The sequence below is a fragment of the Octodon degus genome, unplaced genomic scaffold (genome assembly GCF_000260255.1).
Source record: "Octodon degus isolate 3935 unplaced genomic scaffold, OctDeg1.0 scaffold00001, whole genome shotgun sequence".
NCBI lineage: Eukaryota > Metazoa > Chordata > Mammalia > Rodentia > Octodontidae > Octodon > Octodon degus.
The window spans coordinates 8,890,784-8,906,583 of NW_004524577.1; the positions used below are offsets into that span (position 1 = coordinate 8,890,784).

The following is a 15,800-nucleotide window of genomic DNA, read 5'->3' on the forward strand; positions in this document are numbered from 1 at the left end:
GGGCTCTGTGTGCGGGGAAGCTGCGGAAGGGCTGGGCTGAGACTACCCAGGTCTGAGGATGGGGTGCTGCTGCCCGTGTGCGGAGGGGCGCGGGGTCGTCTGGGTTCGGATCCTGATGGCCGCGGTCCCCTGCCCCGGCAGATGGGAACGGCGCTTCCCGGGCTGAGCGTGGCGGCAGTCTGCACGGACCCGCGCCCCTGAACCCCGGGAAGAGCCTCTGCCCACCTGCGTTCTGCGGCGCCTCGGGGGCCTCCGCACCGCAGCAGCCCAGGCCAGCGAGGCGGCGGGGCGAGGATGCTGGCGGCAGTGCTGGGCAGCGGCCCTCGGGGCCGGCCTTCCCTGCGGCGGCTCCTGGGACCCACGCTCTCGCCGAGGGCCCGCTCCACTTCTGCCACGGACACCCACCATGTGGAGATGGCGCGGGAGCGCTCCAAGACCGTCACCTCCTTCTACAACCAGTCAGCCATCGACGTGGCGGCCGAGAAGGTGCGCCGCCAAGGGGCCAGCGGTTGTGGGTGTCCAGGGAGCGGGTGGAACGAGGCGGCGCGGGTGGGTGCGCAGGCCCTGGCCTCAAGGTCTGTCTGCCCCTCCAGCCCTCAGTGCGCCTCACTCCAACCATGATGCTTTATTCCGGTCGCTCTCAGGACGGCAGCCACCTTCTGGTAAGATTCCTGTCCCTTCTTTTCCCCAGAGCTCCTGGAGCTCTGGCCCGCCACTCAGGCCCGGGCCCTGCCCTCCCTCTGTGTCTCACAGAAAAGCGGCCGGTACCTGCAGCAAGAGCTACCAGTAAGGATCGCTCACCGCATCAAGGGCTTCCGCAGCCTTCCCTTTATCATCGGCTGCAATCCCACGATCCTGCACGTGGTAAGGTGGAAGCCGGAGGGGACCCTAAATCCCGGTGTGCACGGCCCCTTAGATGGAGAGCCTACGGCCCAGAGTGGGAAAGCCTTGCCTGCTGAAAGGGGTCAGGCTATGTGGGATTCGGCCCCAAGCCTTTGGAGGCCAAGGGCACAAATTCATGGACGCTGAAAGGTCACACTGGGGGCTTACACCATTGGAAAGTGGGTTGGGTGGTGATACCCACAGCTATGCCTGAGTAGCGCTTCTCGGCCCATTGCCCCTGGCAGCCTTGTGGAACCCAGTACTTTTCCTTGCAGCATGAATTGTACATCCGTGCCTTCCAGAAGCTGACAGACTTCCCTCAGGTGAGGCTGGGCCAAACGGGGTGAGGGGCTGAGAGATCAGGGCTGGCTCACCTGTGCTCATGACTCTGCCCTGTAGATCAAGGACCAGGCGGATGAAGCCCAGTATTGCCAGCTGGTGCGACAGCTGCTAGATGACCACAAGGATGTGGTGACCCTCTTAGCCGAGGGCCTGCGTGAGAGCCGCAAGCACATACAGGTCAGAGCAGTCAAGCACCTGAAGTGGGGGGCTGGGCAGGGCACAGCGTTACTGAGGCCCCATTCTACAGGATGAAAAGCTTGTCCGCTACTTCTTGGACAAGACACTGACTTCAAGACTTGGGATCCGCATGTTGGCCACCCATCATCTGGCACTGCATGAGGACAAGGTGAGGTTCCAGGAGAGAAAACGTGGGCAGGGGTCTTCTAGGTATGGGGACCTGGGCCCAGGGCCTGGAAGAGAGGCTGCTTTGGCAGCCAGAGTGGGGAGAGAGGGCTCGCTAGTCTTGACCTTCTTTCTCCTGCCAGCCTGACTTTGTTGGCATCATCTGCACTCGCCTGTCACCAAAGAAGATTATTGAAAAGTGGGTGGATTTTGCCAGGTGAGGCGGTCATGGGTAACTCTTAGGTCTGAGTATGGCAGGGTTTCTGTGTGTGTGTGTGTGTGTGTGTGTGTGAGAGAGAGAGAGAGAGAAAGAGAGAGAGAGAGAGACAGAGACAGAGACAGAGACACAGAGACAGAGACATCTCCAGATAAAAGATCTCTTTTCTTTTTGAGATGAAGTTTGAGGTTGGCTTTCAGTGTGGGCTCCTGCCTTAGCCTCCTGAACAGACATGCTAAGCCTGATCAGTCCTTGTAGTGTGCATGTCAGGATGCTTTTGTAAGACCCATCTCCTGCTCACTTGATCCTAGTAATGATCCCCGATGTGACAAGTAAAAAAATATCCAGGGGCCAGGGAGACAGCTCAATGGCTTAAGCACCTGCCTGGCAAGTGGCAGATCCACCAAGTGTGCCTAAGGAGAGCAAAACCGCTGCTAGGTGAGGATTGCTACTCTAAGGGCACCAGTCTAAACCCTTCTCTGATCCACAGACGCCTGTGTGAACACAAGTATGGCAATGCCCCCCGCGTCCGCATCAATGGACACGTGGCCGCCCGCTTCCCCTTCATCCCTATGCCGCTAGACTATATTCTGCCCGAGCTGCTCAAGAATGCCATGAGGTAGGCAGACTGGATGTGGTGGGTGGGAACAGACAGAAACTAGGGTGTCACTACCTACTATCTTTCCCTCTTGCACAGAGCCACAATGGAGAGTCACCTAGATACTCCCTACAATGTCCCAGATGTGGTCATCACCATCGCCAACAATGATATCGATTTCATCATCAGGTTTGCCCAGTGGAGTTGGGCTGGGGTGGAGGGCAGCAGTTCCGGGCACTGGTTCTGGGTCACAGTGGGACCTTGAGCTAGTACCTGCCTCACTTTGGAACTTGGGCCCTGGTCAGAAGAGTCTCTGGTCCTGAGATTGCCAGGATCTGCACACTAGTGGATTCAGGGCCAGCTGAGGGCCCCGCGAGCACTCTGCCTCTGCCAGCAAGGGGGCCTGGAAACCAGTCATTGAGGCTGGGCTGAGGATAAACACCAGCAGTGTAAGCAGTCAGTGGCCCACACAGAGGTAGGGATGGAGAGAGGCAGTGTGAACACACAAGGCTCCAGGGTTGAGATGCGCTATGTTCTGCCTTTGCGTGGAAGGAGCAGGAAGTCAGACCTAGCCCTGTCTGTTTGGGAGGTAGTGAGACCCCATAAACCAAGGCCAAGCCCATGTTGTCAACATCCTGCCAGGATTTCAGACCGGGGTGGAGGAATTGCACATGCTAACTTGGAGCAAGTCATGGATTACCACTTCACTACGGCGGAGGCCAGCACCCAGGACCCCCGCATCAGCCCCCTCTTTGGCCATCTGGACATGCACAGTGGCAGCCACTCAGGACCCATGCATGGGTGAGGCCCTGCCTGGCCAGGCTTGGGGTGGGGGTGATCCCAGGAGACTCGAGCCTCTGAAGCCTCCTGTCCTGCCTGTCCCTCTGCCCTCAGCTTTGGCTTCGGGTTGCCCACGTCAAGGGCCTACGCAGAGTACCTCGGCGGTTCCTTGCAGCTGCAGTCCCTGCAGGGCATTGGCACAGATGTCTACCTGCGCCTCCGCCACATTGATGGCCGGGAGGAAAGCTTTCGGATCTGATCCCTGGCCTGCTTGCTTGCCCAGGCTGGGCCACACACCCTGCCAGGACCTTCTGGGTTGGGCACGCTGGCCCTCTGCCCCACACAGTGCTGCCTCTTGGGTCTTTGGGCCCCAGCCAAACAGATTTACACAGAGCCAGGTGCCACTCCTCAGCAGTGCCCACTGGCTCCTAACCTCCAGGCATGGAGGGGAAGAGGTGGGATCTCTGGGACTCTAGCACCTGCTGTCATTCTTGTTCCTGGGGAACCCCTATGTGGCCTGCTGTTTGTTATTAAAGTTCACATTCTGAATGCCTTCTTGGGCCCTGTCTGAGGGGAGGGGAGGGGAGCTTCTGTTTCTGCCCTTTCAGGTTTCCTGGGTCCTTGGCCTTAAGTGGTTCATGTCCTAATCTCTGACTAACCTGACTGCCTGGCAGACAGGAATATAGAATTGGCTCCAAGTCTTGCCTGTTTTATCTGGCAGGAAGGGAGGTGACTTTGGCAGTTTATGCAAAGATTTTTTTTTTTTTTTTTGTCTTTTTTAAGATAGGGTTTTTGGTGTGCAGTTCAGGCTGGCCTTGAGCTCACTTTGTAGCCCAGGCTGGTCTGGAACTCCTGTCTTTGCCTCAGTTCTTGAGTGCTGGGATTGCAGGCATGTGCCACTATGCCCAGCTATACAAAGATCTTTTGTTAATCTAATTTAATGGATGTTTTTGCGTCCCAGACAGTGTTGGAGGCCAGGGTGGGCCCAGCTTCAGGCTCTGTTTCTGACTCTTCCCTTCCTGGCAGTTACAGGTTTTAGACATGAAGGTCACCAGCCTGGGCCACCTGATTCCTGAGCCTAAGACGGGTTAAAAATACTGCCTGCCAGCTGCCAAGAAAAGGAACATACAAGGTTGTGCCCTGGCAGGCCCAGCAGAGACTTGAATGCCCCACAAGAGAAGGGCACGCCCTGGCAGGGAGAGGAACTCCAGAAAAGAAAAGGACTCCAGACAGCAGGTGGGCTGAGGACTAGATCTGAGGGAGGACTTCTTGTGAGAACTCCAGGTAGCATCTCAGTAGGGAACACCCTACTCACCTTGTCAGAGACAGAGGCCTGAGGACCTGCTTAGTGGGATCTGAGAGACACTCCAATTGTTTTCTGGAGGGCAAATGACAGTTAAGAAGCCATGATGCTTTGTTATGTTGACAGTTTGTTGGACGCAGCAGAAAGAGGTGCAATTGGAAAGATGAACAGGAAGTAGAAGATACAGGGCCTTCTCCTGGAGGTAGAAAGGATCCACAGACGGGTTTTAAGCTAGAAAGGGATGTTTCATGGGCTGGTGAGATGGCTCAGTGGTCTAAAGCACCTACTTAGAACAAGCTTAGCAAAGCACAGGAACCGCGGTTCAATCCCCCAGCACCACATGCCAGCCAGCCCCGCCCCCTGGTGGGCTGAGCTGGCCACACACACACACACACACACACACACACACACACAAAATTGGGAAAAAAAAAAAAAAAAAGGGATGTTTCAGGTTGGGCTGCCTAGAATCCAACTTTGAGAAACTTACAAATAATGGTAAATGGTTGGGGATATAGCTCAGCAGCAAGGTCCTGAGTTTGATTCCCGGTATGGCAAAAAAAAAAAAAAAAAAAGGTAAAGAAAGTGCTTCCAAGGCCAGGCATAGCATGCCTGTAATCTCAGCACTTGGGAGTCTGAGGCAGGAGGATCACTGGGAGTTCAAGGTCAGCCTGGGCTACAAAGTGAGCTCAAGGCCAGCTGGAACTGTGCAGTGAGACCCTGTCTCAAAGAGACAAAAAAAAAAAAAAAAAAAAACGTGCTTCCAGATGGCAGTGTGGGAAGTGGGAAACAGAAGGGGGAAAAACCAAACAAGGATGTGATCTTAGATACAAGTTCTGTGGCAGGGGCTCGGGTGTGGCTGAGTGGTCCAGTGCTTGCCTAGCCAGCGCTTGAGGAATGTTAAAGATAGGTAGTCCTGCATACAGAAACAACAAAAAAGGGACCTGACTGCAGCCCTACACAGCGCTGGGAGCACCAGTCAGATTTACATGTTGGAACCACTGGTGGCCACTGGATTGGCGAGAGCACAGCAAGCAGCTGATGCAGTGACCCTGAGCAGGGATTTATAAAGCCTAGGCTAATCCTGCACTAGAAAGGATCTCATCTGTAACCAGAGATGTCAGGTGAAGTACAGGGTGAGGCAGAAGAACCCCAAGTGAGTGAAGTAAAAATTCTGAAGATAGGGTACAATGTCTAGCACTTACCCTCCATCCCCAGCTCCATTTCCCAAAACTAGGTTAGCAGCTCCTCCCACTGCCAGGAAGTCAGGTATTTCCTGAACTGTAATCTCTGAGCCCCAGCTCCAGGCCCTAAGTGGTCTACCCTTAGAATTGTTCAGAAGCACCACAGCCAAATTACAAATCAAAACTCTTGTTTGTAGTGCTGGGTTTCAAACTCCGGGCCTTGTGTAAGAAAGGCAAGGGCAGAACCAGGGAGATGGCTCAGTGGAACAAGTGTTTGCCTGGCAAGCGCAGTGGCCTGAGTTCAATCCCCAGTTCCACTGAGGGGGAAAAAAAAGGCAAGGGCTCTACCACTCAGCCACATCCCCAGCCCCCAAATAACTTAACAATGGCTAAAGGAAAACTTTAATCAAATACATACTCAGCCTGGTATTATGCCACACGTTTCCAGCCCTCTGACATCACTGTTGGTTTGGGATAGGGTTTCACTGTGTAGTTTAGGCTGGCTGTGAACTCACTATATAGCTCAGACTGACCTTGAATTTGTGATCCTCCTGCCTCAGCTTCCCGAGTTCTGGGATTATAGGCATGTGATACCACACCTGGCCTCTCTATCCCTTTTTACTTATTTTTGGTACTGGGGATCTTGTGCTTGCCAGGCAGGAAATTAAGTCTCTGAGTTATCTCTCCAACCCTTTTTGTTTTAAGATGGTTTCCTAAGTCACTACATTGCTCAGTCTGGGCTAGAACTTGTGATCCTCCTTTCTCGGCTTCCCACCATCCTTGGAATACAGGCATGTGCCACCACACCTGGCTGGGAAATAACTCTATTAAAGCTAGCTGACTAGGGCCTGGAGAGATGGCTCAGTGGTCTAAAGCACCTACTTAGAACAAGCTTGGCAAAGCACGGGGACTGCGGTTCGATCCCCCAGCACCACATGCCAGCCAGCCCCCCCCCTCCCCCGTGGGCTGAGCTGGCCACACACACACACACACACACAAAATAAATGTTAAAAAAAAAAGCTAGCTGACTAGAAGATTACAGCAATTCTGGGGCAGCCTGTAAGAAATGAGTGGCACCTGGCAAGCGCAAGGGGCTTAGGAGAATAAAAGCTTCCCTGGCCAGCATAAGGGCCTGAGTTCAATCCCTGGTTCTGCAAAAAAAAAAAAAAAAAAACCACACAAAAAACCAACCAACCAAGGAGGATGCCTTATAGGCACTCCTGAACACGCCTGTCCTTTCCCCACCCCGACTGTATCTTTTTCCAACCCTAAACAAGAGGCGCGGTTTTTTTCAATTTACTACTAGTTATTACGAGGACGCAGTGGGTAAAGCAGGGCGGGGATAGGGGTTGCTAATTCAAGGCTCAACCCAGTGCCAGGCGACCGGGGAAGACTTTCAGATTCCACCTGTTAGAGGACAGAGGCTCTGAAAACTGACGCATCTTGGCTTCCACAGCATCAGACCTTTAAAATTTGTTGAGAAGTGTCATCACATCAGAAAAGTCTGTCTCCACTACTCTAGTGTAAAAAGCAGTACTACCATACCGAAAACGAAGTCAAGCCACTCCTGGGTTCACCTCCCAGAAGCCGCAGCGCCAGAGCGGGCGTCCAGGACCTATAAGCTTCTGCTACGTCACAGACCCACCCACAAGCCTTGCCCCGCCCCAAAACTGACCCGGAGCTGAACAGCGCGGCGCCGGAGTCTAACGTCACTTCCGCCACCGCCATGGCGGCACAGGGGGCAGCTGCGGCAGTTGCAGCAGCGACTTCGGGGGTCGTAGGAGAGGGCGAGCCCGGCCCTGGGGAAAATGTGGCAGTCGAAGGAACCGCCCCATCCCCGGGCCGCGTCTCTCCGCCGACGCCAGCACGCGGCGAGCCAGAAGTTACGGTGGAGATCGGAGAAACGTACCTGTGCCGGCGGCCGGACAGCACCTGGCGTGAGGCGGGGCCCAGTGCTTAGGGGCGGGGCTGCGGGGTGGGCCCTGAGGACGGGTCCTCTGGAGGGCCGAGCGCAGGGGGTTGGGCGTCCCGGCCGCGAGGGCGGAGACTCGAGGAAAGGCGGAGTTGCGGATCCTGAGAAATCCGACTGGTAATGGAAGGCTATCACCTGTACGCTATGTTGGGCACCACCTGCAAAGAGCCACCAGACAGGCGATCATCAAAATTTTGTTGTACAGGGGCCGAGGAGATGGCTCAGTGAAATGAGCACTTCTCTGGCAAGCGCAAGGGCCTGAGTTCAATCCCCGGTTCCGCAAAAAAAAAAAAAAAAAAAATGTGTTGTACTACAGCTCGCCCATTGCCCTTCCCCTAGTGTTAGGCTTCGTTATCTTTTTTGCTATCCTTGCTTACTCAGAGGTTTCTAGGCTCCGTGCCTTTCCTTTCTGTCGTTTCCTATGGCGACAGCAAAGAGGGTATGACTGCACAAAAACAGATTTCCTCTTACATTCTATCATCTTCAAAATAAAGGCCTATCTCTTTAGAGTGCTGTTAATTTCTGTGACTCAATCCTAGCCGCCTCACAAAGGCCATTGCTAGACCAGAACCCGCTGTGTATTCATTTTATATATAATATTACCACATTCCCTCCGCTTGGAATATCATGTATAGCTTCTCCTTATCCTTTGAGTTTCATCCTTTATAATACCATGTTGACCGCCTTCAGACAGAGTGAGTTCTTGTCTGTATGTTCCTGCAACATTTGCTTCATACCTCAGCGGTGGTACGTGTGGCATTATGTTGTAATTTTCTGTGTCTTCCTCTGTTAATCTGGGAACTTCTGGAGGGCGAGAGTTCTGATTCACTTCTATGTCCTCAGTGTCCAGCGCTGACAGCGTAGCGGCAGACAGGCAGTGCTTCCCTTATTCGTGCATCATATGATCTGCTAGTTTGTCCCATTTGGAGTAAAAATTTTGGAGATATTAACTCAGTCTTGAGGTGGGAATTATTACCCTGATGTAGAAAAGGAGGCTCAGGAAGTCAAAATAACCCACTCAGTTACATATGGGGAGCAAGAAATATATTCACTCAGACTGTTTCCCCTTTTTTTTTGGTACCAAGGATCGAATTCAGGACCTTGCCCTTCACAGGCAGGTGCTTATGCCACTGAGCTATATCTCCGGCCTCATTCAGCATCAGCCTTCATGTCCTTCAAATAGATGACTTGAGTGTGTAGTGAGATGAGTGTGAATTTGGAGTCAGAATTTACTTATTTATTTATTTATTGTGGTACCAGGGATTGAACTCAGGCCCTTGTGCTTGCCAGGCAAGCGCTTATTCTACTGAGCTATCTCCCCAGGCTCCTGAGCTATCTCCCTGGGCCCCTGGAGTCAGATTTAAAACTCAGTGAAGTATTTGTTCTCCTCATTTTTCAAATCTGTGATTCTTGATAAGCCTTATGTTTTTTCTCATTGGTCAAATAAGAGTAACAACGTGGCCCATCTCACAAGGTTGTAGCAACTCTGGTTATGGGCAGATTTATCTGGAAATCTGGAAACTAGTCCTCAGTATGTCGGATTCCTCTTATTTTAACCCTTTCTCCCTGATGATCCTAGTCTTTTTCCTTCACAGATTCTGCAGAAGTGATCCAGTCTCGAGTGAATGACCAGGAGGGCCGAGAGGAATTCTATGTACACTACGTGGGCTGTGAGTGCTCTGGGGCCTTGAGCCCGGGCAGGGGCGGGGGATGGGGAGGTAGGGTAGGACCCTCATGGCCCATCTTAACAGTTAACAGGCGACTGGATGAATGGGTAGACAAGAACCGACTGGCACTGACCAAGACCGTGAAGGACGCAGTGCAGAAGAACTCAGAAAAGTACCTGAGTGAGCTGGCTGAGCAGCCTGAGCGCAAGATCACTCGCAACCAGAAGCGCAAGCATGATGAGATCAACCATGTGCAGAAGGTCTGGGCCCCCTTCCCTGGGACCCAGGTGGTCCTGCTGCCTCTGCCAGCTTCCTTAGGCCTAGGCCCAGACCACAGCAGCTCTTCTATTTTTTAAGTTCTTAGAGTGTGTCTCTCCTTTACTGTTTACAGGTCAGAAAACTTAGACTCAAAGAGGGAAAGGGGTTGCTACAGTCCCACAATAAGAGATGGTGCAGCAAGGCTAGAGCTCCTGCTCAGATAACCTCTTTTGATTCCCTTTTTTTTTTTTTTTGGTGGGGGCAACCGGGGATTGAACTCAGGCTCTTGTGCTTGCCAGGCAAGCACTTATTCTACTGAGCCATCTCCCTGGCTCCAAGGCCAGGGATTTAGCTCAGTGGCATAGTTCCTGGAAAGTGTAAGGTCCTGACCTCATTTCCTGGTACCCCCCGCCAAAAAAAAAAAAAAAAAAGAAAGAAAGAAAGAAAATGAATAATAGATACCTGGCTATTGCCAAGTACTAAACTATACATGTATATGCTCATCAAATAATTCGTACCATAAGGGAAATGACATTTTTGTGAATGAGGAAGCAAGCTCAGAGAGGTTGAGTAATATGCCCATGGTCACACAGCTAGTAAAAAGGTGGGCTGGAATTAGAATAATTATCCTTAACATTATTGGTGTCTGAGCCAAAGTATTAGGCCAAATGTTTTAGTGTATGATCTCACTAATGTTTCACACCAACCCTATGATGTCAACATGGTTATCAACAGTTTATAGAGAAGGCAGATAGGTAGGAATCCAGTATTAGATCTGCCAGCTAGATCAGATGTCTGGGCTCTTAACTATAATTTTGGTGCTTATGTTTTTGTTTGAGACAGGGTCTTGAGGTATAGCCCAGGCTAGCCGTAAACACATGTCAATCCTCCTGCTTCAACTCCTTAGTGCTGGGGTTACGGGTATGTACCACCACACACCCAGTTTAACCATGATTTTGACACATATCCAAAACATATCCCAAGCCCAGATTCTTGCTGGGTGTGGTGGACATGCCTGTAATCCTAGCAGGAGGAGGCTGAGGCAGGATTGCTGGTTTTTTTTTGTTTTGTTTTGTTTTGTTTTTTTAAGAGAGAAGATTGGAGCCTGGGAGATGGCTCAGTAGAGTAAGCACTTCCCTGGCAAGCACAAGGTTCTGAGTTCAATCTCTGGTTCTGCCAAAAAAAAAAAGAGAGGGGCCAGGGAGATGACTCAGTAGGGTAAGCACTTGAATGGCAAATGCAAGGATCTGAGTTCAATCCCCGGTTCCGCAAAAAATAAATAAATAAATAAATAAATAAATAAATAAATGAGAGAGAAAGAGAGGATTGGTTTTTGTTTTTTTTTTTTGCAGAACTGAGGATTGAACTCAGGCCCTTGCGCTTGCCATTCAAGTGCTTACCCTACTGAGCCATCTCCCTGGCCCTGAGGATTGCTATTCTTGAGGCCAGCCTGTACTTCATGTTGAGACCCTGTCTCACAAATACCAAAAATAAATAAAAGAGCTGGGGTGGTACTTTACTGTGAAAGCCCTGGCTTCAGTGCTTAGTATGCACAAAACAGACACAATAAAACAGCCCAGGCTCTTTGTTGTTTTTCTTTAAGAAATTGTAATATTAAAATGCAGGCTGGGCGTGGTGGCGCATACCTGTAATCTCACCACTCAGGAGGCTGAAGCAGGAGGATCATTGCAAGTTTGAGACCAGCCTGGGCTACACAGCTCAAGGCCGGCCTGAACTACATAGCAAGACCCAGTCTCAAAAAGACAGGAAGAAAACTACAGTGCGTAGGATTTGCAGTACTTAGGATTACATTCATGGGGAGGCGTTGGTCTGTTTTCACAGTGCATCTTCTTTGTTCTTCTCACTGAGTTTGATTGCACCCAGAAGGTTCCTTTCCTTCTGCTCTGAGCCTCAGTTTCTTCATTTATAAGGTGAGGAACACAAACTGAAGCAGGATTTAGTGAGCTTGAAGGCGCTGAGCAATCACAGTTCCATATGGTAGTTTCACCTTGATGTTTTCCAACCGTGAGACACAGCCTCAGTACAAAATGAAGCTAGTGGGTGTGGCCAGCATTTACATTTTGAAAATATATAAAGGAGGGGCTGGGGAGGTAGCACAGTAGACTAAGTGCTTGCCTGGCAAGCGCAAGGACCAGAGTTCAATCCCCTTTTACGCCCCCCCAAAAAGGAAATGGGTTAAGAGAAAACATCCGAGTGTATCACACTCTTCTAAGGGTAAGTATTGTGCTGAGAAGCTCCTGCCTCACATGCACATTGTGGCTGTTTATGCAAGAATGTGTAACTGGTTTACAGTGCCTGCTACACTTTGTACTGTGCATATGATTAAATAAAACCCAACAACTTAAAATACACTGTTAGAAAGATCCTTCGAGAAAAAAAAAAATGCTCCTTCAGAGGTCTAAGGTGGCACTGTTCAGTTGGAGTTGCTGTACAATGGCAGTGTTCTGTGGCTGCTCTGCAGTATGGGCATCATTGTCGTGTGTGGCTGTGGGATACTTGAAATATATCTAGTGTGAATAAAAATTAAGTGTTTTTTTGTTTTTGTATTTTAGGACATGCTCTATAGGGTCTCACTACTAGATCCGGACTAGTAGTGATTCTCTTTGTTTTCAGCCTTCCAAGAGCTGGGATTACAGGCATGTGTCTCCACGCCCAGTCTCTCAAAGTCTCAGTGTGCCCTGGGGACAGGGCTGGTGATCAGACCCCCCCACACACACATCTGCCTAAACAAGTGCTTTAATCTGAGCTGTTTGGCTGGCCCAAATGTTTATTTTTTATTCTCTCTTTTTTTTTTCCCCCTCTTGTAGCGGGGATTAACTCATTACCTTGCACTTGCCAGGCAAGCGCTTATTCTACTGAGCTATCTCCCTGGCCCCCAAATGTTTATTTTTTAAAAGCTTAATATTTATTGGGTTTTTTTTTTTTTTGAGATAAACTCTCATGCGGTTCAGACCAACCTCAGCCTCACTATAGCCTGTGCTGCCCTCAGACTTGGAGTGATCCTCCTGTCATAGCCTCCCAAGTGCTGGGATTATAGGTGTGGCCCATCAGACCCAGCAGAAATAAATTTATAAAGCTTTAATTTAGGGGCCTGGGGAGATGGCTCAGTAGAATAAGTGCTTGCCTGGCAAGCACAAGGGCCTGAGTTCAATCCTCAGTGCCAGAAAAAAAAAAAGTTAAATGATATACTTATTTATTTTCTACCAAAAAATCACATATACATATTTTAAGGAATGGTTAAGGAAAAAAAAAAAAAAAAAAAAAAAAAAAAAATTGAAAAGCTGCCTGTGATTGCTGGCTGCTCTTGTGCACAGCAGAAGTCTAAGGTCCTGTCAGTTCCCCAACTAGTTTGCATTGAATAAAGATGTCCCTCTAAACTGGTAATTAGCTGGCTCGATGGCCCTGGGCCAAGCAGTGGTGACATCAGGCAGTGGCTGGGGGTGCTGGTGTATGCCCTGGAACCACAGCCTAGACACTTAGCTGAGACCCTGTTTCAAAACAAAATCTACAAAGATCTGGGCTTGTAGCCAGTGTGGTGGTCCTGGGTGTGATTTCCAGTACTACAAAAATTTAAAAAGAATGAATAATAGAGTGTTGGTGCACACTAACCTAATCCGGAGGCTGAGGCGGGGTGATTGCAAGCTCAAAGCCAGCTTGGGCCCCTTCAACCCTGTCTCAAAAAAACAAAAGGAAGAAGGAAAAAAAAGACAAAAAGAGCTAGAGGTGTAGCTTTATATAGAGCACTTAGGTAGCATGCACAGCCCCTGGGTTCAGTCCCTGGTACTGAAACAAACAGGAAAAGGGGTAATGATTAACAGAGTTGTAATTCATAGTTTGCTTTATGTTTAATTTTAAATAGATTGCAGCATTTAAGGAAAGCAGTGTTTTTGTAGTTCTTTAATGCAGTTGGAGAAGAGGATTGTGGTTTGTTTGTTTGTTTTGTGGTACTAGGGATTGAACTCAGGACCCTGTACTTGCCAGGCAGGCACTTATTCTACTGAGCTACCTCCTCAGCCTTTGGGATTATGTTTGGAGACAGTTGGGAAACGTTTTAAACATGTAATGAGGAAAATTTTTTTCTTTAGTGCTCATACTCTAAGTTGGGTAGACCAGGGGCTTGTACGTGACTCTGCTGAGTGCTAGTTCTGTGACCCTGCGTGAGTGAACATGCCTTGTGCCTCAGTTTCCCCTCTCGTATAGTGGGTATAATGAGCTCTTTGTTTCCAAGACTCACTGTGAAGGGTTCATGAAACAACGTCTGTGGAGTGCTTGACACTGGGCTGTATGGCCGCTGGCTCGTCCCCAAGGGCAAGTGACCTCATGTTCCCTTGCTTGTTTACTGCTCTATAAAATTGAAGTAAGAATGTTTTATCAGCAGGGTGTGGTGGCACATACCTGAGTCCTAGCACTCTGGGAGGCTGAGGCAGGAGGATCAAAAGTTCCAATTCATCCTGGGCAATTTAGCCATTTAGTGCAACCTTGTCTTGGCAGACAAAAACAGCTGGGGATGTAGCTCAGTGCAGAGGTCCTTAGTTCAGTCCCCAGCACTGCAAGCAGAAAAGATCTGTCAAGTCTATGGAGGCGCTGCTTGGAGCCATATAGAGAACGTGCTCTGTGGAGGGGCCTTGAGGGTGAAAAGAGACATCCTCGTTAGGAGTGCATCTAACGTGCTGCAGGCCACGGGCCAGGAGTCTCCACTGGCAGGCTGTGCTTGGTTCCAGCTGCAGAACTTGGCAGAAGAGCAGGGCGTGCTGTGTGACATGACTTGGTCTTTGCTGAGGACTTGTACACTAGGAGTGAGGGCCATTTGGAGGCGTCTTGTACTTACCACTCCTGGCTTGGGGAGGAAGAGGTGCTTTCTTGGTAGGAAGAATCGAGGCAGGGTTTCTAGTGGGCACGGGACGAGTGTTGAGCCCTGAAGCACAGGCAAGAGGGCCACGAAAACAATTACACATGCTCGCTCGCAGTGCTCTGCCGTGGACTCACCTGACTCACATCTGCCGGGATGAGCACGTGCCTGAGCATGAAGGCTGGGCAAAGGGGTGTCAGCAGGTGTGGATTCGAGGTCACTGAGGCGGGGAGGGTCCAAGGAGGACCAATCAGTCGTCCAGATCAGAGACAAGAGACAGTAGCTACTTTGAGTCGCACTAAGACAGACTGATTCCAGAGATGTCAAGATAGTAGCATAGGCTTTAATGCTGTCAGGCCCTGGGTGCTTATGGGTGCTAGGCTGAAAAGTGGGTGGCATCTTCAGAGCTGGCCCCATTTCCGGTCTTGGGCAGCCGAGCTGAGGGTGGTGGTTCCAGTGAGAGGGAAACGTGGGAAGAGGAGTAAGCGCACAGATTTGGACATCTGATGTTCCAGTGGGGAGCACCTCGGGAACAGTCCTGTGGGCAGGCAGCTGCCTAGGTCTGTGCTCAGGACAGAGGTCGGAGCACAGTGGGGTGCTGGCAGTAGCTCTTACTCTGCACTTGGAAAGTGAGGTCCATTGTTGCATCCAGCTCTCAGTCGCTTCCGAGTCGGATGACCCCACATACAGCTGAGGTCCTTTCCAGCCCTGTTCAGCTGGCAAAAAGTTGAACCTGGGGCCTCTGGGTCTTTTAGCTTGCCTGGGACATGTGGGTAGGTGGGCAGATGGGAGAGGAGCTTGGATCAGCAAGCTTCAGAGGGAAGTAAATGAGCTATTTGTTGATCACTGTCACTTACGGGTGAGACATTAAGGAGGTGGGCCAGAAGCAGGACTGTTCTGCTCATTGCTAACCACTCCTCTAACTTTGCCCAGACTTATGCAGAGATGGACCCCACCACAGCAGCCCTGGAGAAGGAGCACGAGGCGGTAAGCAGGGGCAGGGGCCTGTGGGGAAGTTGCTCCGGCTTCCTGCCTTGCCCCTGCTGAGTGGCGCAGTGCCCCTGCTCCCACCCTGCCTGCAGATCACCAAGGTGAAGTACGTGGACAAGATCCACATTGGGAACTATGAGATCGACGCCTGGTACTTCTCGCCTTTCCCTGAGGACTACGGGAAGCAGCCCAAGCTCTGGCTGTGCGAGTACTGCCTCAAGTACATGAAGTACGAGAAGAGCTACCGCTTCCACTTGGTGAGGCTGGGAGGAGTGGGGGTTATAGAGGGGCTGAGGCTGGGAGAGGTGGGGGTATGGAGGGGCTGAGGCTGGGAGGGGGGGTACGGAGTGACTGAGGCTGGGAGGGGTGGGGCATACAGAGGGGCTGAGGCTGGGAGG

General features: G+C 50.9%; 2 protein-coding genes across 3 annotated transcripts in view; both read left to right on the forward strand.

Annotated features, from left to right (window-relative positions):
- Positions 1-3,714, forward strand: part of Bckdk (branched chain ketoacid dehydrogenase kinase) — a 4,199-nt gene extending 485 nt beyond the window's left edge. The window contains exons 2-12 of the mRNA XM_004622991.2: positions 142-486; positions 594-662; positions 754-864; positions 1,158-1,205; positions 1,282-1,401; positions 1,472-1,570; positions 1,710-1,783; positions 2,274-2,402; positions 2,481-2,570; positions 3,024-3,182; positions 3,276-3,714. Coding sequence (XP_004623048.1) covers positions 295-486; positions 594-662; positions 754-864; positions 1,158-1,205; positions 1,282-1,401; positions 1,472-1,570; positions 1,710-1,783; positions 2,274-2,402; positions 2,481-2,570; positions 3,024-3,182; positions 3,276-3,420 — 1,236 coding nt within the window. The 5' untranslated portion in view covers positions 142-294 and the 3' untranslated portion in view covers positions 3,421-3,714. The remainder of the gene's footprint in view (positions 1-141; positions 487-593; positions 663-753; positions 865-1,157; positions 1,206-1,281; positions 1,402-1,471; positions 1,571-1,709; positions 1,784-2,273; positions 2,403-2,480; positions 2,571-3,023; positions 3,183-3,275) is intronic.
- Positions 3,715-7,173: 3,459 nt separating this feature from the next.
- Positions 7,174-15,800, forward strand: part of Kat8 (lysine acetyltransferase 8) — a 13,294-nt gene continuing 4,667 nt past the window's right edge. Inside the window, exons 1-5 of one of the 2 annotated variants that reach the window (XM_004622992.2) lie at positions 7,174-7,582; positions 9,213-9,287; positions 9,369-9,544; positions 15,346-15,399; positions 15,495-15,659. In XM_004622992.2, the coding sequence (XP_004623049.1) occupies positions 7,372-7,582; positions 9,213-9,287; positions 9,369-9,544; positions 15,346-15,399; positions 15,495-15,659 (681 nt within the window). In that variant the 5' untranslated portion in view covers positions 7,174-7,371. The remainder of the gene's footprint in view (positions 7,583-9,212; positions 9,288-9,368; positions 9,545-15,345; positions 15,400-15,494; positions 15,660-15,800) is intronic. The other variant, XM_004622993.2, reaches the window with a different exon arrangement.